This window comes from Schistocerca gregaria, chromosome 1 (genome assembly GCF_023897955.1).
Source record: "Schistocerca gregaria isolate iqSchGreg1 chromosome 1, iqSchGreg1.2, whole genome shotgun sequence".
In the NCBI taxonomy this organism is placed as follows: Eukaryota; Metazoa; Arthropoda; class Insecta; order Orthoptera; family Acrididae; genus Schistocerca; species Schistocerca gregaria.
Window position 1 is genome coordinate 537115310 of NC_064920.1, and position 27308 is coordinate 537142617.

The window sequence follows — 27308 nt, forward strand, 5'->3', positions numbered from 1 at the left end:
GTGTAATGTTTATGTACCTTCGGTAGATCTTAATCCATCTTCTCTCCTCCTCTCATCCCCCCCTCCCTCTTTGTTTCTCCTGATGGGGATTATTTCAATGTGCACTACTCCGTGTGGTGAGAAGTCCCACTTTGTCTGATAGGGGCCTTCTGAATGACCAACTTTTTTCCAGTCTTGATCTCTCTCTCTCCTCAATGGTAGTACTCCTGCCCACTTTGGTGTTTCCTGTGGCGTCTTTTCAACTGTCAACCTTCTGATTTCTGCCTCCAATCTCATGGCTTCCCTACAGTGGTTGCTACATGACAATATTTGTAACAGTGAGCACCTTCCAATGTCCTGTTACTTCCTTGCCATAGCCTTACTGACTAATTAACATATTGGATGCTTCAAAAAGCCATGTGGCAGTTGTGTGCCTCTGCTGTCACTTCACCCTATCTGTCAGATCGCATCAGTGATGTGGAAGACAGCCTGACGCAATCGTCCATGCCACTGGAACTGATATACACCCCTTTCTACAGCTATTCAGGATTGGTGCAGAACTTTGCAATCCCATCTCTACCAACATCCTTCAGACAGCCCTCCTCACTTTCAAGAGACTTCATGCTGAGGCTTGCTGTCCGTTGTAAAGCAGTAAGGAGAAATGATTGGAGCACTACATCTCCTCACTATAGGCATGTGCCTCTTCATACCAAGTGTGGGCAAAGATTGTGCGGGCTGCCAAAGCTAGACAACTCTTCTGGTATCTTCCTGCAGGGTGGGCTTTATACCAAAGTGTATGTTCTTGCTGAACACTGTGTTACAGTGTCGGCATCCTATTATCACCTGACCTACCTTTTGAAAGCATAAACAAGATGTTGAAGATCTCTTCCTGTTCTTCACCCACCTGCCATGCTTAAAAGTATAATGATCCTTTCACTGACTGAGAACTGCTTCAGGCTCTTGCCTTGCTACACAATGTGCCATAATATCCTGATTAGATTCATAGTCCGATGATCTAAAATCTGAATGATATTCAAAAGGTTCTTCTCCTCAAGTTCTTGAACTGTATTTGGCTCGAGGGTGTCCTCTTCATAATGACAAGATAGTGTCATTGGTCACCCAGGCAGAAACCCAAAATCTATTGACGGCCTCTGACCAATTAACCTTAAAATGTGCTCAGCAAATTTATGGAAAGGATAGTCACTGACCTATTTTAGATTCTCAAATCTTGGGGATGTTTCATCTCCCCTATCAGTATGGTTACCGGGAGGCACAATATAGTCAACCATTCAGTTAGTGACCTCCATTGGACCACTGATCATGCCTGCAATACATTTTGTTAACTTAAGCAATTCATATAGCATCTACCCTGCAGCCTCAGCCGAACACTAGCTCCAAGGTGCCATCCACTGGGCCTCCACTTCGATCGACTCTCATTGCTACCTGTTACCTGCTGCAAGTCGTGTATTCCTGTCGTCATACCACTCCTGACCGAGAACCCTTCTTGAGTATCAAGAACTTGTACTTGCAATGGTGTCCAAAATTAAAACAACAAACTGCTACATCCCCATCCTGTGTCTGTCACGATATAATCATACCAACTGTCCAGAGATGTCTGTATGGTCGTATTCTGCGCGGAAGAGGCATTCTGGTCAAGGGACAACCATGCCAGCGATGACATCGGGGCACCCATCAAACAGGGTAGTATTTGTTTGGTAGCCCCACATTCACAATCACTATTTACACAGTCACAGATGGTGCAGTATGGCATAGAGAAAAGACCCCCTTCACACTCTGTCCTGTGGAGAGGCGTAGGAAGAATGGAAGCAGGACATATGTGAATCTGATGTTGGCTTAAAGTGAATCATTCTGTTGTTTCTCGGATGTGGCGGCAGTTTGTAGATACCGAAGGACCAGGGCAGGGCCGACCATGTATGAAAACAGAAAGAGAAGGCAGTTATTTGGCTGTAAGGGTACAATAGCACTGGCTCAGTACAGTACAGTACAGCACAGCAACTGGCATCTGACCATGCAGCAGCCACTGGATGTGCTGTATTTAGGCAAACAGTGTACAGAACACTTCAGCAGATTGGCCTTTATTGTTGGAGACTTGCCGTATGTGTACCTCTGACGGGTCTTCACAGAAGGGAATGTCTAGGGTGGAGTCGTCAACATGCCACTTTGGGTGGTCGAACAGTGGGCTAATGTTCTTTTCACAAATGAGCCCAGAAATGGTCTGGAGAGCGAATCTCGAATTCAGATCTGGGAAGGAATGTTGAACACTGTTTCGGGATCCAAACATTGTGGAAAGAGATCAATATTGAGAAGGGACTCTAATGATGTGGGCAGGGATTGTGCTGATCACTTGAACAGCTCTTCGTGAAATTGTACAGGTGAATCGGCAAGGTTTAACAACTACTATCAGGTATCATGCTGAGATTTTGAGACCGTGTGTGATTGTTGCAAGGTGCTGTGGGTCCAGACTTTGTATTAGTGGACAATAATGTTCGACCTCAGAGAGCACAGGTGGTTGATATTTTCTTGGAAACAGAAGGGATTGCACGCATGAGGTAGCCTGCTCACTCTTCAGATTTAAATCCCATAGAGCATGTCTGGGATGCAATATGGAGACGGATTCCATCACATAAGCATCCACCAACTGCTCCATAAGACTTGAGCAACTCTGCAAGAAGAATGGGTGTTATTGCTCCAACATGAGCTTGGTGACATCATACGCAACCTGCCCCATCATCTTTAGGCCAGTATTGCTGCAAGAGGTGGTCACACCTCATACTGGGCACTATAATCAGTTGTGGGAATGTATGTGCAACCCTGTTAAAAGTTGGAAAAAATGAACATTTTTTTGTACTGTTATGTATGTTGCAGTTGCTTACATTCTGGATTCTTTACGTTGTTTTTATTTTACTATCACCTGTTTATACTGTTTTGTGGCAAAACAAATGCTACCTTGCAAAATTTCTGTTTGTCGCTTCAATTTTAGACACCATTGTGGTTGCATAGTCCTGAATTTATGGTTTCCTCTTTGATAATAATAAAAAACCCTGATTTAGCTGCCCCATATTCATCAGACTAATAACATGCGAAAGCTTTATGCTCTCTGGTTCCTTGCCCACACTTCTGGGTGTGCAGAGCATTCTATTCTTCCAAATATTTACTGGACACTCGTCTCATTCAGATTGGACTGTGGTTGCCAGGCTTATGGCTTGGTGATACCTTAAGCTTTGAAATTGTAGAACCCAGTCCTTTGTTGTGGAGGAAGACTGGCCACTGGGTTCTTCCCTACTAGTGCCACAGACCATCTCTTTGCAAAATTGGAAATCTTCAGTTTTCAGTTCTGATGGGACCAGCTCTTGCTCATATATGCAACCACCGTCTGTCAAGTTCCTAACCTTCCAACCTTTTGCATGCAAGGGCATCAACCTCCTGACGCCTACACTTGGGTAAAACAAACCATCATGGAAATCGTGAAAAGAAAGACGGTTTTTGTTGCGACGGAATCTTCTCATGAAATTCCAATCACCAACTTTCTCCTCAGAATGGGAAAGTATTTTGTTGACACCGACCTATATAGGGAGGAACAATCACCACGATAAAATAAGGGAAATCAGGGAGAAAGATAGAGGTGTTCATTCTTTCTGTGCGCTATACGAGATTGGAATAATAGAGAATTGTGAAGTTGGTTTTATGAACCCTCTGCCAGGCACCTAAATGTGATGTACAGAGTATCCATGTAGATGTAGATGTAGATTGGAATGCACCTCTAGGCCTTCTGATGGGATCTCTGCATAACCCCCTTATATTGTGCTCACTGTACTCTCTCTCTTTCTCTTTGTCCTCTCGGTTCTTCAGGAGTATCATTTACAGTTGCAGCTCTAAATCCATAAATAAGGGATATGTTTTTACATTTCCCAACTGTCAGGAACATGTGTTGCCAGGAGTGTATAATGTTGTTATGGTGTAGCTGATAGCCATTAACAGAGCCCTACATTTCCTTAAGAAAACTACCTCACATGCGTTTTAATTTGTAGTGTCTCAATGAGGTGTCTCAAGGCTATTGAGTGATGTTAATCTTGTCTCCCTATGATGCCTGCTATTTATGAACTTCTTATCTGGTCTTGGTCACACTGCTTGCTCCATTGTCTTTCTCTAGGTCCCCAGTCTTATGGATATCCCGGGGAATGAACTGGCCAACCGTTTAGCTAGACAAGTGATATCTCACCCAACATTCACTTTGACCACCCATGGCTTGGATTTGCAGGATGCAGATAAGACCTCTCCTCACTCTGAGATGGAAAGTCATCTGATAAACTGCTGCCTTCTCCAATAAACTCTGCACTCTCTGGACTACAGTTGAGACCCTCATTCTTCTGTTCCTCCAAGAAGAAATCCACAGTCCTGTGTCACCTTCACATTGGTCATAATAGACTAACTCATAATTTTATTTTATGTAACAAGCCACCACCACATTGTGGTTGCAGAGCATTAGACAGCAGCTCATATCCTGGCGGAATGCCCTCTTCTTGCTCTCCATGTTAAGTATGGTCTTTCAAATTCTTTGCTTCTAATATTGGTGGGCAACTTACAGACAGTTGAATTAGTTCTTAGTTTTCTCTGTGGAAGTGGCTTTTCTTCTCAGAGATAATTTTTTAACTACTCTCGGGGCAGGAGTAGGGTGGTTGGGGCATCTCGTGCTCCATGTTGGGTGTGGGAAGTACTCTTGACTCTGCCTCCTTTGCCAGCTGCCTACACTACCCCTCTTCAACTCTGTTCCAATTGCTTTTAGATATGGTTTCCCCCTTTCTCTGCCACATTCTACTTTTCATTTTGACAATAGTACTCTGTGAAATTACTGGGTGCTGCTCCCCTCCATAACACTGTACTGTAATGGATCAGGTGTGAGGCAGCTGTGGAACAGGTGAATCCCATTGCATGCAGATCCCTGGGGTGCCCTCACCTGGGCACACCCATATACTGCCTTCATTAATTCTGTCTCCTTGTATTTTTGGTGGGTCAGCTGTTCTCCATTTCATTTTTAACCTTCTCACTTTTATTGTTATGAATCTCTTGGCTAGAATATATTCTTTACTCTTTAACTTTCATCACCCTTAATTCAATTGGTGGCGGTCTGAGGCAGGTGGTATTTCTGTTGCCATAGATGAACTCTGGGAGACCCCTTGTCTGTTCTGGGCTATATACTGAACCGATTCTTACATTATTACTTTTTCATAAATTATTTGTCAGCTCTGGCACCAGTATTGCCTTCAGTGGTTTGATTTTACCATTTTCCGTATACACTGAATCATGTAATTTTTGTGGCTCATGGCTTCATATTGGAGAAGACATGCAATATGATGATTTCACTTTATGTTGAGTGGCTTTGGTAGTGGCTTCATAGTGGTTATTAATGCTGAGTACTCCTCTTATCCTTGAATATATTAAATAAATACTTAATTAAAATTTCTAAAATTGTATTTATATTTGCTGATACATAGTTTGTCAAGTTTCTTTCTGTACGTTTGTTGGTGGTTTGGTGCTTGATGTCGCTAGTATCCATTGGAATTTCTTGGTTCAGTTACTTGTGATTTATTCTAACTTTTGTCATGTGGAAATGTCAGGGATATGAGACAAAATGAGGAAATAGTTGACTGTACAGTAACCTGAATTTATTCATCAAGCTGCTGGACTAGAATCTGGCAGAAAACTAGCTGCCCGATTACATTTTTTGGTTCTTTGTTTTGTCTCTGGTTAGGAAGAAAAATCTTCCTGTGATGTGGTATCTCTTCAGGATTTGTATACCTCAAATAATGTTACTAATACATTACTAAGTGGTTCATTGGGGCTTCCTGGAAAGAATAGTAAAAGTGTACAAACTTTTGTATACAGTCAAAAATTTATATTTATTAGTTTAAGATGCACAACAATGTTTCAATTAATCACATATAGGGAGAAATATTGTTCATTTTAATTTGTTTTATTTTTTTCCAGGGTGTTATTAAAGTAGGAGCAGTGAATGCAGATGAACACAAGTCTTTAAGTTCCCAGTATGGTGTTAGAGGATTTCCAACGGTAAAAATATTTGGATCAGATAAGAGCAAACCAGAAGATTACAGTGGTCCTAGAACAGCTGAAGGACTTGTTGATTCTGGATTTAAAGCACTTCGGGATAAAGTTAACATTCAACTTGGTGGAAAACGAAGTGGTAGCAGTTCAAAGGTAAAAATTAAACAATTATTTAATAATCACTTTTGTTGCTGCTCTCTTGCTTCAGATGTTTAAAATACATGTTTTGTTTATTGTTAGCAGTGACTCCCTAAATATTTCTTTAAAAGTTTTAAATTGATGTACAGTGTGATTATAATCAAAGTTAAACTTTCAAAATGCTGTAGAAATAACACCACTGATCAGAATGACATCAAATTGCAACAGAATATTATAGGAGAAGGGTGAAAACGTATGGCAGAAGGAAAAAAAGTGTGAAAATTGGTCAGTAGATGGCGCTGTATGTGTCTGAATACATAAATGGAAAACACCTTTCATGCACACGACCCATTGAAGGTAGTATAAACACGCTGAGTACACAGTTATCCTCCATTCACATCTGCGACGCTTGCCAGACTGTCTCAATGCAGGATCATGCTCTGCTTGTAAAGCTGTATTAAAAGAATGATGACAGTGCACTCACTCCACAGAAGTTCCGGACACTGAAGGGTTTGAAAAAAGGCTTTGGTCTGACGACTGCTGTGGTTCTGGAGAAAATGATTTGGAAATTCGAAAAGATGGGTTCTTTTGGTGTGCAACCTGGTAGAGGGTGGAAGCAAATTGATTTGATGTCTGAGGAAGCAGTGGCCATAGCAATGCAGGAGAAGAGTGATGGTGGACAAACGTGTAGTTCATGGGGAATTGCCTGAACAGTGGACATACCCATGAGCACGGTGCATAAAATCCTATGTAACATCCTTCTTTGCTATCCATTCAAAATTACCCATGTGAACGAGTTGCTTCCTGTTGACTTGCCAGCAAGAGAAACATTTGCTTTAGAATTTCTTGCTTGCATTGAAGGGGACAATGATTGGCCGTGGAAGATTTTGTGGACTGACGAAGCCCACTTCCATCTGACAGGATATGTCAATACACAGAATTGTTGATTGTGGGCAATGGAAAATCCACATGCAAATTAACTAGTGCCACTTCATCCTGAAAAGGTCACTGTGTGGTGCAGATTTACAGCGTCATTTATCATAGGGTCATATTTTTTCAAAGAGGCCGGTGCTTCCAGCCCTGATACCTGTCTGTCACTGGTAAGCGCTATGAGTGTCTTTTGCGCAACCACTTCATACCAGCTCTCCAACTGTGTGGATGTGTGGGTGGGATTATTTTTATGTACGATGGCACATCTCCGCACATTGCAAATGCAATTAAGTGGCTTCTGAAGTGCCATTTCGGAAACGCTAGAATTATCAGCTGCCATTTCCTTACAGCCTGGCTGTTCCGATCAACTGATCTTAATCCATGTGACTTCTGGCTGTAGGGCTATCTGAAAGATGTGTTCAGGGTTCCTATTGCAAACTTAGCTGCATCGAAGGCACACATTGCACAACACATTCTGAATGTGACTCCGGAAACACTTTGATCAGTTGTGGGACAGCATATTGAATACGTTTCACGCCAGTCACATGGAAATTAATTACCCGGTTTGTTTTTGATTGCTGCTTTTTATGCAGCTTTTGGCCTCACGATAACTAAAAACAGATTTTTCCCATTCCGTATTGCTGTGGTGGATGGGCTTATGCAAGTAACAGTAGCACATCTGTACACCCATCCACACAGAGTAGTACAGTTTTTCTAATGTCAGATGTACACTTTGGGAATCGTTGTACGATTCATTTGTCATCTGTAGTTGACTCCTATTAAATTATGATGCTTACAGTGCCATCTGTTGCTACTTTTTGTAACTCTTCATTTTTCTTCTGCCATACATTGTCCCCCTTCACTGATAATATTCCATTGCAATTTGGTGTCATTCTGACTAGTGGTGGTGTTTCTAAAGCTGTTTGAAAGTTTAAATTTAATTATAATCACACTGTATATTGAAAGGTACATTGGACTGTAACACACATTAGTTAAGTGAATCAGATGGGTAAATTTGTAAGCAGCATTGAGGTTTAGTGTAACAAATCCCATTTAGCAATAGGATTTTTATGGATGGTTTACAAAACTTCCTTTATTTTTTAAATTCATTAGATGCTGCAAAAATTTTACTATGGTCCTTGTTTAAATGTTTCTCACATGTTTTCAGGGAGCCTAAATATTTTACAAGTTACTACATTCTTGGCAGTTTATTAACTGTAAAGTAAAGTACTGTAAGTAAAGTACTGATAAGAATCAGTGATCATAATGAATTTCCTGAGTAATGTCGTCTAGATTACTTCATTTTTGTTATTACGTTATTTCAAGTAATATGTTTTTTACATCATCAGTTCCTATAATTAATAAGAGTTAAAAACTGTAAAACCTCACTTAACAAACTCAAAACTTTGAAAATAAAGTTGAGTGCCAATGTAAGAGGGTGGTTTGAAAAGTTCTCAGAATGGAATAAGAAAAAAGTATTTACATCACTGAATCTCTCTTTATTTTTCAATGTAGTCTCCTTGTAGATTCATGCACTTGGTCCAACAATGTTCCAGTGCCTTGATCCCATCTTGAAAATGAGTTCTCTCCAGGCCTGCAAAATAGTCATTAACTGTGGTTGTCAATTCTTTGTTTGAAGTGAATCTTCATCCAAGAAAAATTTTCAGTTTTGGGAAGAGATGGGAGGTTGACAGACCTATATCAGGTTAATAAGGCGGATGTGACAACAGTTCACACATTTTTTCACTTAGTTTTTCCATGGTGATGGTACATGTGTGTGGGCGCGCATTGTCTTGATGGAAGATGACTTTCTTCCTTGCTAAACCTGGCCTCTCTTCGTGTATCTTTTGTTGCAATTTGTTCAGGAGGCATAGTATTCTCCAGTAATTGTTTGCCCAATGGGGAGATAATATACAAACAGAATCCCCTTCGCATCCCAGAACACTGATGCATGACCTTTCGTGCTGAAGGAATTTTCTTTGCTTCCTGTGCTTGTGGGGAATCAGCCTGTTTCTACTGCTTTTAACTGTTGTTTTGTCTCTGGGGTATAGTAGTGCACCCAGTTTTGTTCTATGGTCACAAACTGGCTCAAAAAATCTTGTTAGTTTCTCCTAAAATGGGCCAGACTTTGTTCCGATATGTCCCGTATCATGCCGTTTTTGATATAGCAGTAAGTGTAGTGGCACCTATATTTCAGACAATTTTTTCATTTCTAATTCTTTAGTTAAAATGTGATATACCCTTTCAGATGACATCTGGCAAGCGTGAGAAATTTAACGCACTTTCAATCGGCCCTCCATGATTATTTTGTGCACTTTTGCAATAATTTCTGGAGTAGTCACACATCTTGGTCAACCACTGCGCAGATCTTCATCTAAGCTTTTCTGGCCAAATTTAAATTAATTTGTCCATTTGGCAACAGTTGAATATGAAGGAGCAGAGTCCCCCAGTGTATTCTGGAAATCGGCATGAATGTCCTTTGCTTTCATATCTTTCTTCATGAAGTACTTAGTCATTGATGGAATTTCGATAATGCCGCCACCCCCCGCCCCCACTCTGCACCCCATCTTTGCAAATCACTACGTGGGAACATTAACAGAGCCACGTCAGTACCACAACTCTCCTCTAAGAGCACTGACGTGGCATGTGTTTACAGGCAACATCGCAATGAATATTACGTGAACAACTCGTTGCACTAGCACTGACCTCTCATGGTGATTTAGAGAACTTTTGAAACCATCCTCGTGTAGTAAGTCATATACTGAAACAGTGTATCAACTACCAATTGGACTCATGTTTGACACATATAAAAGCACGAGGCAAGAGACAATAGTGGTGAGGCCATGTGTGAGTGATTTAAAACAGGAAATACTTGAAGTTGAATCATCCAAGAGTACTTAAAGAGAAGTGGAGCAAATCAGTTTCGAATTTGTACTGATGATCTACAGGACACAAGCTGGTGGTGCTCACTGCTGCTCAACACAGTGAAGCTCGTGGTCATATTACTATGAATAACTTGACATTTCATACTGTGGTAATATGGACATTTGGAGTCAACCTATCATCATGTTTGCTCCAGGATCATGTATGATGCATGTTAAGTCACTGCTTTGTTTGATTCCTGGAACAATCCACAGATTTCTTTGAGACTTGACAAAGTATCAGTACTGTGTTGCAGACACTCTATCTCCATCAGTGAAGTCACAGATGGATACATAAGCCCAGTGAATGAATCTGTTTTACATGGTCATTGCTGTCGTCTTCTGTTAATAGAACTTCTGATGCTGGCATATCCTTGTACGTCTATTATAACAATTTTAATAACTATTCCTTAATGCTGCAAATGTGTCATACCATCCTAATCCTTCTTTCAGTCAAGGTATGCCATAAAGCTGTTTTTTCCGCTATTTAATTCAATGCTTCTTCATTAGTTACCCAGTCTACATAACTTATATGCAGTGTTCTTGTATAACACCACATTCCAATAGTTTCAATGTACTTCTTATCTGTGCTGTTTATCATTAATTTTACACTTCCATCTATCACAGTATTCCAGACAAATAATTTTAGAAACAACTTCCAGACACATCAAATTTTTATTCAGTGTTAACAAATTTCTCTTTTTCAGAAGTTCTTCCCTTGCTGTTGCTATTCTGTATTTTGTATCATTTCTACTTCAGCCTTTGTTAGTTATTTTGCTGTCCATGTAACAAAACTTGTTTCCTATTTTTAGTATCTCATTTCCTAATTTAATTTCCTCAGCATCATGTGATAATAATTTGGCTTCATTCTGCTACCTGTGTTTTTCTTTTGTTGATGTTCATCTTGTAACTTCATTTCAAGATACTATCCATTTCAGTCGACTGGTCTTTAAAAATCTTTTGCCATCTCTGCCAGAATTTAATAATTTTTTTTTTTTTTTTGTCTCCAGGTACATAAATTTCTTTGTCAGATTTTTCCTCAATTTCCTTTACTGCTAGCTGTATGTACACACTCGGTAACACAGCTGATAGTTTAAAACCCTGTATCACTCCTTTCTCAACTAGAGCCACCAGTTACTTTCCTTGATCTCTTAGAATTGCAGTGTGAGTCCTGTACAAGTTGTGGCTCACCTTCTTCTCCTTCGTATTTTACCTCTGACAAATTCGGAATTTCAAAGATTGTATTTCAGTCAGTACTGTCAAAAAGATATTCTGCATTCACAAATGTGCCTTTGTTTTTCTTCAACCTATTTACTTAGTTCAAGTCGGTATTGCCTTTCATGTTCCTCGGTTTATCTTGAACTGAAATTCTTCCTCATCTAGTTCAGTTACTACCAGCCGTTCGATTCTTCTACAGATAATTTGTATTATAATTTTGCGACCACAACTTGCTAAACTGACAACGCTGTGTGGGGCATAAATAAACCATTAGCATCTGCCCTCTTTGGTATTGGGATTATTACACTCTTCCTGAAGTCTGAGGATATTTCATGTTTCTTAGATTTTTGCATCCCTGATGAAAAAAAGTGTTCCCCATTAGACTGTCTCACAGTTCATATTTGGCTCAATTGAGTGGTGCCAAATTATGTTTGCAACTGTATATGTTTCAATAATTGTATTCTTGCAACTGTAAACACGTGCTGCTGTTCCAGAACTTTTGAGCGTAATCTTTGTTGTTGTCATTTGTACTTTGTCAGAATATTTGTTAATGAAATATAACATTTATGTATAAAAGTGACCGTAACAAATAAGCTTTTGGTCTTTAACAGAGTGATCCAAAAGATGTCATTGAACTGACGGACAGTAACTTCAAATCGAAAGTTTTAGATTCTGAAGATATTTGGCTCGTTGAATTTTATGCTCCTTGGTGTGGCCATTGTAAGAATCTTGCACCACATTGGGCTAAAGCAGCTACTGAACTGAAAGGAAAGGTGAGTACTATGGGTTGCAGATATTTATGTAGAGGTAGATAACCGAAAAATAAAGATAAACTGTTTGATATTTTAACTCTTATTTGTTTAAAATGAATTTCTTTGTTGTAGGTAAAACTTGGTGCTTTAGATGCAACAGTACATACTGTAACAGCAAATGAGTATGGAGTACAGGGATATCCTACAATAAAATATTTTGGACCTGGCAAGAAGGAATCAAGCTCGGCTCAAGACTACACTGGTGGCAGGACAAGCAGTGATATAGTAACATGGGCAATGGAAAAACTGGCAGAAAATGTTCCTGCTCCAGATGTGAAACAGGTCAGTCATTCAACAAATAAAGCTAGTTATATATGTCTGTGTGTGTGTGTGTGGGGGGGGGGGGGGGGGGTCTAATCACAAACAAGAAGAAATAAAAATTGTCTCGATAGTAAATAACTCTGTTAAAATGTAGTGGATTAAAAGTTAGGTGTAATTCTCCTTACTCAATACACATAGACAACATTTCATGCTGAATCACACCATGGCAAAAATTTGGGTTCAGCCACACCTAAATATAGATGCAAGCCTCTAAAGTGGCAAAAAAAATTTGGCACGCTGTTCTGAGAGCCAAGGTTTTACTGACCACTGCTACTTTTCATATTAACCAATCACACCAAAACTTAAGGGGGTTATTTCTACCTATGATGTCTGTATATGGATAAAATTTAACTAACATTGGATGCCTAGATGAAAAGATATGCGTCTGAAAAGTTTGCCAAAATTTTATATGTTCAAATTTTAGAGTATGTTTGGGGGGCAATATCTCGACTGTGTCTCGTTCAATACTTTTTCTCTTACCACAGCTGGAAAGAGCATGCTTTAAGTTTCAAAGCTATATTGTTTAATTTCTGGATCTTTCTCAGTAAGAATACATTTCAAGAGTTATTAGTTTTGCACTTAGAGGAGATTGAAAAGTGAAATATTTTTCTCATGAAGTCCCATAATTAATTTTTCATTTGGCTATATAAATCAGTTTCAAACAGTAATTTAACATATGCCATAAAACAATTATAATAAACAACACAGCAAAGTTTCAAAACAAAAACACTAAATAGTCAGTTCCATTTTTGGTTAAATAGTTCTACAATTTTGTCAAGGACAAGTTGAAAAAACAGTGTTGTCTTCCTGATGATGATGATGATGATGATGATGATGGTGCTTTTAGTCATGAAAATATGTTGCTTGGGAATCCAGCAGGTGGTTTTAGCAGTTGGACAATGGAAGGGACAAGCAGAACCATGTGACTGATGAGGACATCTTGTTGTTCATGTGAAACTTGAGACACACACACACTTCCAACTCACCAGAAATTGTCATACTGTCCTAGTTGTAAATTTGCTATTGACATTGCTGGAATTTCATCATCTACTTCAGAGGCATTAACTGTGAATGCTGTAGCATCATTATAAACTCTTTCTCCAAACTGATTTCCCCCCCAGGGGGCTCGCGGTCCTTTTGTGAGTACGTGCGTGGCGAGCACGGGGCCCCGAGCTATTGCAGCCTTCCTTCTTTTTCCGGGCTGCATTTCCTTTCCCTTCCCCTCCTTTCCTGTCCTTCATCCTTCCCTCCGACCTCTCCTCTCCCTCTCTTGGTGTCCCTACTTATGGTGTCCCTCCTTATGTTGGCCCTGCTATTCTCCTGGTTTCTGTTGACCTTGCAATTCGGCCTTGTTCTGTAATTCCTTCATCCTTTTGGTATTCTCTGGTCCCCTCTGGGGTTTGACCTCCATCACTAAATTTTCTTCCGTAGTGTGAGCCATTTGGGGAAGAGCACCTTACCTAGTGTCTCCGGCGTGTGCCATCATCATTGATTCCATCGTTTCCTTTACGTCGTTGTTTGACGCTAGGGTCCATAGCCAGCACGGTAGCCAGCCCGTGTGGTGGGGTCGCTATGTACCCTTTTGGTTGAGCCCCCTGAAAACACAGGGATCACACGTCTGATACCTGAGCTGTGACCTCCTCATGTAAGCCTAGGAGTGGTTGCTTGTCGTCCTGGAGCATCGGAACTCCCAGCAATGGCCGCCGTGCCAGACGGCCCTTGCTGTGGCTGGGTGGCGCCCATGAGGAGAGCCCCTGATCGGAGTGGGTGGTATCAGGGCGGACACTATGCTCATGAAACGCATAAGAGTCCACAACTCTGGCCGTTCTCCGGCCATCTCTTTGACTGGAAAAGATTCTTCACGTGCTGCTTCCTCTGCCCCTTCCGCCTTCCCTTCCGTGGCTACCCCCTGGGAGGAGGGCCAGGCTCGTCGGCTGGGGGTGAAACCTTTCCCTCGCTATCTGGTTTGCGCCAGAACTGATGGGGATACTTTTACTCATACGAAACCTATGTTTTTTGTTGAACACATCGAAGACAAGTTTGGCGAGGTGGACTCTATCAGCAAGATGCGGTCTGGGTCGCTGTTGATTAAAACTGCTTCAGCTACCCAGTCTGCAGCTCTCCGTGCCTGTACCCATCTTGGTACGATTCCTGTGTCAATTACCCCACACCAGTCCTTGAACATGGTGCAAGGTGTAATTTTCCATAGAGACCTCCTCCTTCAATCTGATGAGGAACTTCGGGACAATCTAAGCCGGCGGGGGGTTCACTTTGTTCGGTGGGTTCAGAGGGGTCCGAAGGACAACCGCGTTGACACTGGTGCCTTTATCTTGGCCTTTGAAGGGGACACCCTCCCTGAGAAGGTCAAGATTATGGTCTATCGGTGTGACGTGAAGCCATACATTCCACCTCCTATGCGATGTTTCAAGTGTTTGCGTTTTGGCCACATGTCTTCGCGCTGTTCGCAGGCCCCCCTCTGTGGTGACTGTGGACATCCGTTCCATGAGGGAAGTTCCTGTGTTCCCCCTCCTGTGTGCGTAAATTGTCGTGGGAATCATTCTTCACGGTCACTGGATTGCCCAGTGTATCAGAAAGAGAAAAAGATACAGGAGTATAAGACTCTTGATCGTCTCACCTATACCGAGGCCCGTAAAAAGTATACACGCCTTCATCCAGTGACCCTGACAACTAGTTATGCTTCAGTAGTATCTTCACCCCCTCCTCCTCATTCCTTACCCCAGTCCCGAACCCCTTTCCTCCCCCCTCCCCCTGCGGTTCCCACACCATCCCCTCCGGGCACCGCTTCCTCTCCCCGGCTGGAGAAGTGTCCTGCTTCTTCGGCGTCTGCCGGTCATGGGCGCCCCTCGCAGGATCCCCCTTCCCGGCACCTTCCAGGCCAAAGGTCTGCTGCCACGCGGCCACCACGAGAACCACGGTCTGCGGGCCCCCAGATCGCCCGCTCTCTTTCTGTTCCCGATCTTGCTGTGGCTGGCTCCATTTTGTTGCACAGCCCTCCACGATCCCAAACAGAAAGAAAGAAGAAGCACAAGTCCCGGGACAAGGAGTCTCTGGTGTCGCCAGAGGTCTCGTCCCCATCTTCACAACCTGACTCTGACCTGTTATTCATGGATGTCGCCCCCTCCTTGTCGGTGACGGGTGGTGACCCACCGGCATGACTGACATTAGCCTGTTCACCCCCCAATTGACTCATCGTTCTTTGGCTATCCAATGGAACTGTAATGGCTATTACCGTCACCTACCAGAGTTGCAATCCCTTCTTTCGTTTTACTCTGCGGCTTGTGTGGTTCTACAAGAAACTCATTTTACTGGTGGTCACTCACCAACCCTCCGTGGCTTCCGTGCTTTCTGTCGAAATCGGGTCGGCCCCCTACGGGCGTCTGGCGGAGTTTGCACGTTGGTCCGAACGGACATTGCCAGCACGTGGATTCCTCTCCAAACTACATTGGAAGCAGTTGCTGTTAGGATCCACCTGGACTCTGGGGTCACAATTTGCAATCTGTATCTCCCTCCTGACAGAACTCCTACACCTGCCTCCTTAAGTGCCCTCCTTCAGCAACTTCCTCCTCCCGTCCTTATACTTGGCGATTTTAATGCACATCATCCCTTGTGGGGCAGTGCATTTCCATATAGTCGGGGTCATCTCATTGACCAGTTTATTACCGACCACGACTTGCGCCTTCTTAACGATGGCTCCCCTACCCATTTCAGTGCCGGTCATGGTAGCTTTTCTGCCATTGATCTTTCTCTCTCTTCTCCCTCCCTCCTCCCTTCCCTAAAATGGTCACCGCACGACGACCTTTGCGATAGTGACCACTTCCCGTTGATTCTCTCGCTCCCTTCCCGCTCCCCCATGGACAGATCACCTCGTTGGTCCTTCCAACGTGCCAATTGGCCTCTGTATACTGCATAGGTCGTTTTTTCTCCCTCATTGTCGGATGGTATTGATGATGTCATATGTGACATGTCTGACGCGATTGTTCACGCTGCTAGCCTTGCTATCCCGCGCTCATCTGGACCATTTCGCCGCCGGCAGGTCCCTTGGTGGAGTTCGGACATTGCCGTTGCCATCCGTGATCGCCGTCGAGCTTTGCAACACCTTAAGAGGCATCCATCCGTTGCCAATCTTATTACCTTTAAACGCCTTCGCGCAAAAGCCCGTTACTTAATCAAACGGAGCAAACGGATGTGTTGGGAACGCTTTGTTTCTTCCCTCGGTTCTGCTGTCCCTCTGTCGCGGGTATGGGCTACACTTCGCTCTCTCCAAGGTTGCCATCGGCAGTCTACCCTCCCGGGTCTTCACCTCCCGGATGGCCTTTGCACGGACCCGTTGATTCTCGCGGAACACCTTGCGACCCATTTTGCAACAGCGTCGGCATCAGCCTCCTATCCGGCTGCTTTCCTTCCCCAGAAACAGCGGGCCGAAGCTTCCGCCTTATGTTTTACCCCCAGCCAGTCAGAATCATACAACGACGCTTTTACTGAATGGGAACTTCTTTCCGCACTCTCCTCTTCTCATGATACGGCCCCTGGCCCAGACTCCATTCATAACCAACTGCTTCAACATCTCAGTGCTCCACAACAGCGACATCTTCTCTGGGTATTTAACCGTATTTGGCTCCAGGGTGACTTCCCTTCTCAATGGAGGGATAGCATCATGGTTCCCGTCATTAAGCCCGGTAAGAACCCCCTGTTCGTCGACAGCTATCGGCCAATTAGTCTGACGAACGTTGTTTGTAAGTTACTTGAACGGATGGTAGCCCATCGGCTCACTTGGGTCCTCGAATCTCGGCGTCTGTTGTCCCCTTACCAGTGTGGCTTCCGAGAGGGACGGTCTCCGATCGATCATTTACTTCGCTTGGAATCCGCAGTTCGGCAGGCCTTTTCCCAGCGCCGCCATTTGGTTGCTGTATTTTTCGACCTTCGCAAGGCCTATGATACGGCTTGGCGCCATCATATCTTACTTACACTTCATGAGTGGGGTCTTCGGGGCCCACTCCCGATTTTTATCCGCCAGTTCTTGTTTCATCGTTCGTTTAGGGTTAGGGTTGGTACAGTTTTAAGTTCTCCGCGAACCCAGGAGAACGGCATCCCTCAGGGTTCCGTATTGAGTGTACTTCTGTTCCTCATTGCTATAGATGGACTTGTGGCCTCCGTCGGTCCTTTGGTCACTCCTGCTCTGTATGTGGATGATTTCTGCATTTGGGTTAGTTCCTCTTCGATGGCCGCTGCAGAGCGGCAGCTCCAGGATGCTATATGGCGTGCCTCTGCATGGACCATCTCACACGGATTTCAGTTTTCTCCTTTAAAATCGCGAGTGGTCCACTTTTGTCGCCGTGTGACAGTCCACCCCGATCCAGAGCTCTATCTCAATGCACAACGATTACCTGTGGTCCCACAGTTTCGTTTCCTTGGCCTTCTTTTCGACAACAAGCTCACTTGGCTGCCTCATATCAGACGCCTGAAGATAGGATGTTTTCGTAAACTAAACGTCCTTCGCTTCCTTGCCCACACCTCTTGGGGTGCTGACCGTTCCACTCTCCTCCACCTTTATCGGGCCTTAGTGTTGTCTCGCTTGGACTATGGTTGTCAAGTTTACGGTTCAGCTGCCCCTTCTACATTGCGCCTCTTGGATCCGGTCCACCATCGTGGTATCCGTTTGGCCATCGGTGCCTTCCCGACTAGCCCTGTTGATAGTCTCCTGGTTGAGGCTGGGATCCCCCCCCTTTCCGTTCGGCGCTCCCAGCTTCTGGTTTCGTATGCAATCGCTGTCCGTTCCTCTCCCACTCATCCTTCCTATTCTATACTGTTCCCTGCCCAAGGAAGTCGCCCACCTGACTCCCGCCCTCGGGCGGGTTTACCGGTTGGGCTCCGCCTAGCGTCTCTTCGCCATGATTTTCAGCTTCCTTCCTTTTCCTGTATCCCACGTTCCCTCCCCAACACACCTCCTTGGTTAGTTCCTCGGCCCCGAGTTCGGATGGATCTCTGCCGAGGTCCGAAAGATTCCGTTCCCCCGATGGTGTTCCGTTGTTTTTTCCGCCGCATTTTATCTGAGTTTCGGGATGCTGTTGTTTTTTACACTGATGGCTCTAAATCTGCTGATCGTGTGGGCTATGCCTTCACCTCCTCTGTAGGCATGGAAAATCATCTGCCAAATGCATGTGGGGTGTTCACTGCGGAATTGATGGCGGTCTTCCGGGCCCTGGCCTTTATTAAACAGTCCAAGCTCAATCGCGTTTTGTTATGTACAGACTCAATGAGTGGCCTTCAGGCACTTGACCAGTGTTTCTCCCGTCATCCCTTGGTCTCCTCCATCCATGACCATCTCGCTGATCTCCACCATGCTGCTTGTTCTGTTAGCTTCCTTTGGGTCCCTGGCCATGTGGGCATCCAAGGAAATGAGCTTGCTGATCGTTTGGCTGGGGGAGCAGTCACTTATCCCCCATTCCCTGTCACCCCTCCTGTGGCGGATTTACGGCTTCATCTCAAATCCCACTTTGCGCAATCATGGGCCACATCCTGGGAGGCTACCTCCTTGTCTAATAAACTTCGTGCGATTAAGGTGACACCTGTCCCATGGCGTTCTTCCTTACGCCTCTCGCGAAAGGACTCAACCACCCTCTGTCGTCTTCGCATCGGCCATACCAGGCTGACCCATGGTTTTCTTTTGCGTGGTGAGCCACCCCCACTTTGTGGTTGTGGAGCTTTCCAGTCAGTGGCCCACATTTTGGTGGAATGCCCCCTCCTTTTAGCTTTGCGTACCAAGTACAGACTTCCCTGCACTTTACCCTTAATATTAGCAGACGATTCCCGGATGGTTGAACTGGTTCTCAGTTTCCTCCGTGAAAGTGGTTTTTATTCTCAGTTTTAAGGATTTTCATCTCCCTCTGGAGTAGGGGCAGGGCGGTGAGGGTTGGGATGTCTCCCACTGTAGGCTGTGCTTGGAGATTCCTGACTCCCCTCCCTGGCCATGTTCCTTCTTTTTTCCCTTTTACTGTTTTTATCACCTTTTAGGTTTGTTTAATCCCTTCTACAATCCGCCCTTTTACACTCTGGCGGTTGAACGCTTTTAAATAGCATGTGGTCTTGCTTGTACTGCATCACAGGTGGGATATTTCCTCTCTTGAGGTTGCCCATTTACTGACTTCCCTCCTTGTGTTTTTATCATTGACGACACAACTGCACTTTTTTAGCCTTTTTACCTTTTACCTTTTACCTTTTTTTACCTTTTACCTTTTACCTTTTATCGTTTTTGACTCTTCTGAGCTGTCCCTCTGTCGGAACTGACCGCCTTTGTAACAAGGGACTGATGACCTTGCTGTTTGGTCCCTTCAACCCCAATCAACCAACCAACCATCCAAACTGATTTCGATTAATTGGCTTAAATTGACGATTTTCTCTTGTTCCAGATATCGTGTATCCCATGTCAAACATTGTTTCTTGATCCAGCTGATTTTTATTTTCTTTTTATTTATTTATTTTTTCTGGACTACTGTCATCACAGAATTTGAACAAATCATGTGGAGTCAATATTTGGTTATCTAAGGGCCTCTGCAAACTACCAAGGGGTGCTAGTCTTTTTGCTGTTCCCCCAATGCCAGCACAAGGTGATTTACTGTGGCTTGTTCGGCAAAAAAAAAAAAAAAAAAAATCTGTTGGCCAGTGATGCCAAAATCCTTTTCATGCAGACATAAATTTATAAAACTTTTGGAATTCTTATACTGAGCAGCTGAACCATTACTAAATAAATAAATGTTCTTCATGTTTTCAATCTTTGTCTTTAAATATGCTTTTAGGTTTATTTGATAGGCATGGACAGCAATTGTTATCACGACAGAGACAGTAGCTAATCATACAAATGCTAATAGTCTGACATTCTTTGCCACCAAAAAAGATAGCAAATGGATGTAATGTGGCTTGACTATGCTTCCAATGAAATCCTAGCACTACATGTTGAACAACAAATGAATAATTCTCAGCAAAATCCATCAATATTATTAATTCATTTTCTGCAAGATTTCTTTAGCTGTGTATGATTTAAACTTAAGTGTTTTGTCAGAAAGTGATGGCATCTTAAACTGGTAATGTTCAAAATCAGTGCCACCATGAAATCTTCAGCAGTGCTCTGATATGTCTCCAATTTGCTTCTGTTAGTATGGACCCATTGCTTGTATTACACTGTTTCTTCAGGACCATAGTCTTTAAAAGGGTCTTTAAGAAAAGCTCTTAGTTTTATTTTTTCTGGACATTCCTCACAGCATTGTTGCAGCGTACAGTCTTTTAAGTCTAAACTGCATACAGTTTCTCCCGCCCCCCTCCCCTCAAAACACCTCAGCTGGATGTTTTTGAAGCCAAGATCACAAAATTTTGAGAAGCTCAGTTGAGTTCCATTTTACTTAAATAAACAATGAATTTGTTTTCCACATTACAAAGGAGCAAGTGTTTCTGCTTCCGAATCTTCCCCTTTCAGTTTGCAGGTGTTGCCAAAATTCCATCTTCAGTCTCTAGTTTCCTAGAGATTTTAGTTGAAACAGCAAAGTCTTTAGCTGCTTTTTTCCAATAGTCCAGCTGTTTGGGGCCAGGGTCAAAATTTGAAATTTACTGCTATTTCTTGAAGCCTGAAATATCTCAAGTTCTTAAAATGTCCATATCTTTACATTTCTGGCACTCTTCCATTTGCATTTGAGCAATGGCTACTTGGCTCACACCAGCAGCTGTGGCAATTACCATAGTAATGCTGTCTTAGGCTTTCAGAACTTTGCACTTTATGTATCCCATTGAATGGATTTTGCTGATCCATTGAAGCTTTAATGGCGATTCACCATGTGATGATAATGAAGTATTAGTAAAGCAAGCATCAACAACATCCATGTCTTCAGTAGGTGGTGATTCTTGCTTATTATGGTAGGATGATTCTTTTTGGGCCACATTTGGTACAAATTTTCTGACCAGGTTTGGAAAACTTCATTAGTCGGTAACTTCAGCTATCAGACATCGCAATGGTTATTGCTGGTAAAGTCTTCTTGGTTACGTGTTGTTCTTTACTACCAAATGGGTTGCAGCAAGTCTTCTGCAAGAACAGAAATTTTGTTATCAACAAGGCATTATGTTATGAACAAATTGGGGCACCTTCAGTAAAATCAAGCCCAGACCTACGCTGTAGAAGCTCCTTGTCCATTGGTGACATTGCCTCAACTGCTTGTAGATGACTTCTGTCATAATATAATGGTGACAACTTGTAACAATCAGTTCCATCTGATCCGACAAAGTAGCTGGGTGCAAGGGTCTCTTGGTGCATTTTATACAATAATTTATTGACCTTTTACAAGCAATTTTGAAATCTGATGAACATCTGGGTTTGAAGCTTAGAAGACTCAGTCTTGCATATAAAATATACAAATTAGGCCATCAAAACATTGTTTTAGTGGTCACCTTCAGCTAAAACAATGACTGTTGATTACTCAAACACTTAGTACTCAAAACTAAGATTGTACAACGTCAACACCAAAGATTACACTGCACAGAAGACTGACACTGTGAAAATTGCCAATAATGAAAGCAAAATACTGAAAGTGGTGAATCAGCAACATATCACTGCTGCGAGGAAAGAGCATTAAAAAACACAATTGGTGCTTTATAGTGCCGATGGAAACGAAGTGAAAATGCATATATGCACCACCATGCATTGTAGGGTTAGAATGTTCTAAAGCAACATAGCATTCCATTATGATCTTCTAGATTTTATAATCTTGAGCGTTTTCTGAGGTTTTATTATATTTATATTCTATACTGTAAAATAATGTAAAAACACTTCTTACTAGCATAGTTACATTCCCTAACCTTCAGGAAAATCTTATGCTATTAAGACACTATATTTATGCATTTTTTAGTTTAAAACTTCAAATTTTATTAATTTTTTGATTTATCGATATCCATTGCCTCTGCTTTTGATAGGTATTCTTACCCATTGGTGGGCAAGATCCAGAAATTAAACAATATAACTTTGAAAGCTTAAAGCATGCTCTTTACAGCTGTGGCAAGGAAAAAAGGCTTTCAAAAGTGACAATTGAGATAATGCCTCCCAAAAATACCATAAAATTTGAATGAAGAAAATTTTTGCCAACTTGTGTGCAGATGCATATCTTATCATGTAAGCATCCAATGCTAATTAAATTTTATCCATAGATAGAAATAACCCTCTGAAGTTTTGGTGTGATTGGTTCATATGAAAAGTAGCAGTGGTCAGTCAAACCTTCGCTCTCAGAATAGCTCGCCAAATTTTGTAGCCACTTTTAGAGGCTTGTCTCCATATTTAAATGTGACTAAAACCCATTTTTTTGCCTGGTTGTGATTCAACATAAAAAATTGTCTGTATATATTAAAGCAAATGACCAAATATGTTGTAGAACTTTTAAAAAAGCCTATCAGTCTTGGCACAATTGCACTTTCTCATGTGATGCCTCTCTTTAAAAGCCCCTAAAAATTCAACCACTGAAAATACTGGCCTGAAATTTGGTTTATAACCATCAAAGGCCATATAGAATCTTCACATCAAATTTCGTTAGATTTGGAGATGGTAGAGTGGAGACACTTTTTAATATTGGTCCCTTTGATGTGGAATGGCCCTTAGGTGACCTCTGTCTCAGCAGTTAAACCAGAAAACAAAGCAAACTTTCTAAATTGAGCATAAGGGGGAAGTTTTTTTTCCCATGCCATTCAGGTATTATTTTTCCAGATCAGAACGGCACACTTACATTTCTGTGTGTTTGTGAACTTCAGTATTTCCTGAAGTATCAACATAATTTTAGCAGTTGTCTACCCCTTGTTAGTATCCATGTGTCTCACTGTGTGCAACTACGCACCCAGTGTTTCATAAACTCTCATTTCTTCTCTGTTTGCAGATAATAAATGAAGAAACCCTTAAAGAAGCCTGCGAAGAGCATCCACTCTGTGTTGTATCTGTTTTGCCCCATATTTTGGACTGTCAGTCAGATTGTCGATATAGTTATCTAGACACACTGAAGAAAATGGGCGAGAAGTACAAACAGAAAATGTGGGGGTAAGTTTTAAGGAATTGTTTATCTTCTTATGCTTTGTATTTCTCCATAATAGCATTGTGTTTCTAACTTAAAGCAATTAAACGTTAATATACAATGTGATGCCACAAGAGGATTCGGTATGCAGGCACATTTAAATGTCTATAAACTTTTGCAGAAAATAAAAAAAATAATATGTTAATGCAGTAAATACCATATAAATGAAATTAGTTGGGTAACACACACTTAATACTCTCTATATCATCACAATTGTTGAATTTTGTCCAAAAAAATATCGGTAAGTTGCCTAGTGTTCTTCATCTACAATGCAGTCATATAGTCAGAAACATGTGAGATGTCAGTTTGGGGGACAGTTAAGCAGCTGGCTGCAGAATTTTCATATGTTATCAACCTGGGAGATATTAATGTAAATGTTCTTCATTTTGTTCTTTAAATTCCTTTTAGTATCATCATTGTGTGTGATTGCCATTAAATACTTCTCCACACGTGCAGTAAAAAATCTAATGACCATGCTGACATGTTGAGGTGGTGGAAAAACTGTTCATTTAAATATTGGTGCGTGTGCGTGTGTGCGTGTGTGCGCGTGTGTATAGACGAGCAACTGCATAGTTCAAAATACTCTGAAAGTACTTAATTCTTTCTTTATTGATCTATTCAATGCTGTATCTTCCTGAAGATATTTACACTAAAATTCCTCACTGTTTTACAAAAGTAATACGTGGATGGTAAGCAGTGTAGACACGAAGAGAATATAAGCTTTTGAAATGTTATGCTACAAGGATAACCAATAGCAATACCAAATTGCATCTAGGGGGGGGGGGGGGGGGGGACTTTTGACATTACTAAACAAGGAATAACAAACACTGGAAGATCTATGACGAAATAACAATATTATGAAAAGGGTAGGTAGTTGTTGACCAGATAGAAGAGACATTGAATTGCAGACAGGCACAATGAAAATACTGTTGTACATTAAGCTTTTGGCCAAAAGCCCTTCTTCCGGAGTAGAAAAGGTGTGCGTGCGCACACACATACACCTGCAATAGAACTAGATGCAAGGTCTGTCCCATACATCCTCCTACCCTGACCTACTCCAGTCAGGCCATAGGCATCCCCTATCCCATCAAAGGCAGGGCTACCTGAAAGCAGTCATGTAATCTACAACTAAGTTGCAACCAATACATGGGTATGACAACTAACAAACTGTCTGTCCACATGAACAGCTACTAACAAACTGTGAACAAGAGGCAGCTGGACCACCTGCTTGCTGAATCAAGGTGCCCAACACACAGTGCTTTACTTCAGTGACTGCTTTATAATCTGTGCCATCTGGTTCCTTCCTTCCAGCACCAGATTTTCAGAACTGCACAGGTGACAACTTTCCCGGCAGTATATCCTATGTTCCCATAACCAAGGTGTGGATGCCCTGGGAAACTTTTCGGAATTCTGGGGAATTTTTTGTTGTTCTAGTTTCCAGTAAAATTTTTGTAATTTCGACTGGTAAGAACTGATACTCTAACAAAGAGTATTACTGTATCCCGCTACTGCAGTAAAAAAAAAAAAAAAAAAAAAATTGTAAGTGTGCGCATAAGCATCTGCCAACAGCAAAATTTGCCAAAGGCCTTACGACGAAGATGACGCAATACTTCGTAACAACAAACTGCTTCTAACGAGTGGGACATCACAAGTGTTTGCATTAGGTTGATTTGAGCAGTTGCCAGTGGGCTCATGCGCATGTGCAATTGAGTCACATATGAGGACTACCTCCTCCCGCTTCTGGTTATATGAAGTGCGCCTGTTAGCTGTGTTGGCAGTAGCAGCAAGCAGCCAGATGACCACAGGAAAAAATTTTCTGGTGTGTCCAAGCTGCCAGGTTCACGCATAAACAGAGCAGACAGAGTTCTAGTGGGGAGGGGGGTAATCTCCATGTGACCCATGTTTACATTTGGTAATTTTGCTGTTTCCTCTCCATTTAGAGCTCCCATATCAAATGAAAACAAAACAAAGTTTTATGGCCGGGAGCTATCAAACCAATTAAAATACATTCACATAGTTCAGGCAGGCTAAAGTATATTATTAGTTGTTTTGACCATTTGGTAAAGAAATTTGGCTTCTAGTAATCTTTCCTGCTGAGGCAGTCAGTTTATTCGAAACCAAGTGTTTTATTCTACAGTATTGGCTATGTCCAATTGTTCACTGAATTTGAAGTGCACGTTTTTATCTGCTGGCACATATGGCATTATGCCATAATAAAGAACCAAACATGAGATAGTACAGTACTGGTTCTCCAAGAAATGCATATCCTGAAAATCACATTGAAAAGCTTAATGTCAGGCTGGGGCCTACTTCACTGTGAATCGGGGGCATACAAATATGCACTTAATGCCAAATTAAGCATTTTAGCATAGTTTAAGTAATTCCAAGGCTCTTTGATGTCGTTTCTTAAGGTCTTTTAATGTTTTATACATATGAATATATGGGCTTCCAATCTCATTGTAGCTGCACATGTACAGTAATACTTCCCCCCCCCCCCCCCCCCCCCCGATAGTATTTTTTTCAGCCTGCTTCTGGCCGTCTGGTGGCTTTTTAACTGAGAATCGCAACTATCCATCCCCCCCCCCCCCCCTCCCATATTCTTGTTGTAGTCAACGACAACTTGTGGCTTCTTCCCTTCTTCGAGTTTGCATTTACAAATGTATCGTCATGGAAGGTGCTGACCATAACAATGTCTCTTTTTGTCTTTCCATTTCATTACCATCTGCTTGCCTATGTACCTTGTTATGTACTCCCCTTTCCTCAGTTTTTCCTTTTTTACGAAGTCAGGGAACTCCTTCCTGTCTTGCTGCATTGTGCCAACGACATAGGTATTATTGCTGGTTAGTTTGTAAAGTCCCATACATACCTGGAACTGCTTTCACAGAGTTCCTACAGTTCGATGCCAAATCTGCTACGCTTTGATGGAATATATTGCTTCCATCCAAGCTGTCCTATCCAGAGCAACAACGATTCGTCAACGGTGATGTTCCTTTCTGGCACGTACACTGATCTGAATTCACGCCACAGATGCTCCATAATGGGTGAATTTTGAATAGTTTTCTGCTTATAGTGCCTAGTGGATCATATGAGGTATTGTCAGCAAAGTGGAGGAATTTCAATAGAAGATGAAACTGCTTTTCACTCATCACTTTCCTGAAGAAAGGTGTCAAGTGATTCCCTCTTTGAAAAGTACATTTTGTGGTCTGGTTTGTGAAGAATTTCTTGAAGTACAAGTATTCCAATAAGTGTTTTTACCTCGTCGCGTGTAGTATTCTGCCAACTGTGAACCCTGGAGCGTGCTGGTAAATTGGGATGAAAAGCTATGAACTGTTTTGCATATAAGTTCGTCTGTTCAGCTATCATTGTGCACAAAGCGTCATCTACAAAACGCACAAAACAACTCATCACATTGTTTTGTTTTAGAGGTACAACTGTACCACTATTACCACTGAACAAATATTGAATATGAGCTGAACTAGCACACACAAATTCCCTAGGTACTGCCTGCTGCAGTAGTGTCTCGTCATCAGATGTTTCTCTGAATCGAAGTCACTTTCACTAGCCTCAACATCTGTATCTTGAAAACTTTCAGACCTGTCACTGAAATTATCGTCACTTTCTAAAAGCAGCTTCCCAATCTCCGAATCTGATAAATGACGTCTTTTCGCCATTGCAAAAAACACTCACTAACGCTACAGCAAACAGACACAAAAGACGCGCGCTTTTGCAGCTGCTTCACAGGACGCATTTTCTCAACACGCACTCGGGTGGACAATGTTATAACTAGCCTAGAACAC

At 42.2% G+C, this 27308-nt stretch overlaps 1 protein-coding gene across 1 annotated transcript in view; it reads left to right on the forward strand.

Annotated features, from left to right (window-relative positions):
* The window catches only part of LOC126355455 (protein disulfide-isomerase A6 homolog), a 53147-nt gene that overhangs the window by 14977 nt on the left and 10862 nt on the right, over positions 1 to 27308 (forward strand). The window contains exons 3-6 of the mRNA XM_050005773.1: positions 5986 to 6213; positions 11879 to 12040; positions 12152 to 12361; positions 23320 to 23477. Coding sequence (XP_049861730.1) covers positions 5986 to 6213; positions 11879 to 12040; positions 12152 to 12361; positions 23320 to 23477 — 758 coding nt within the window. The remainder of the gene's footprint in view (positions 1 to 5985; positions 6214 to 11878; positions 12041 to 12151; positions 12362 to 23319; positions 23478 to 27308) is intronic.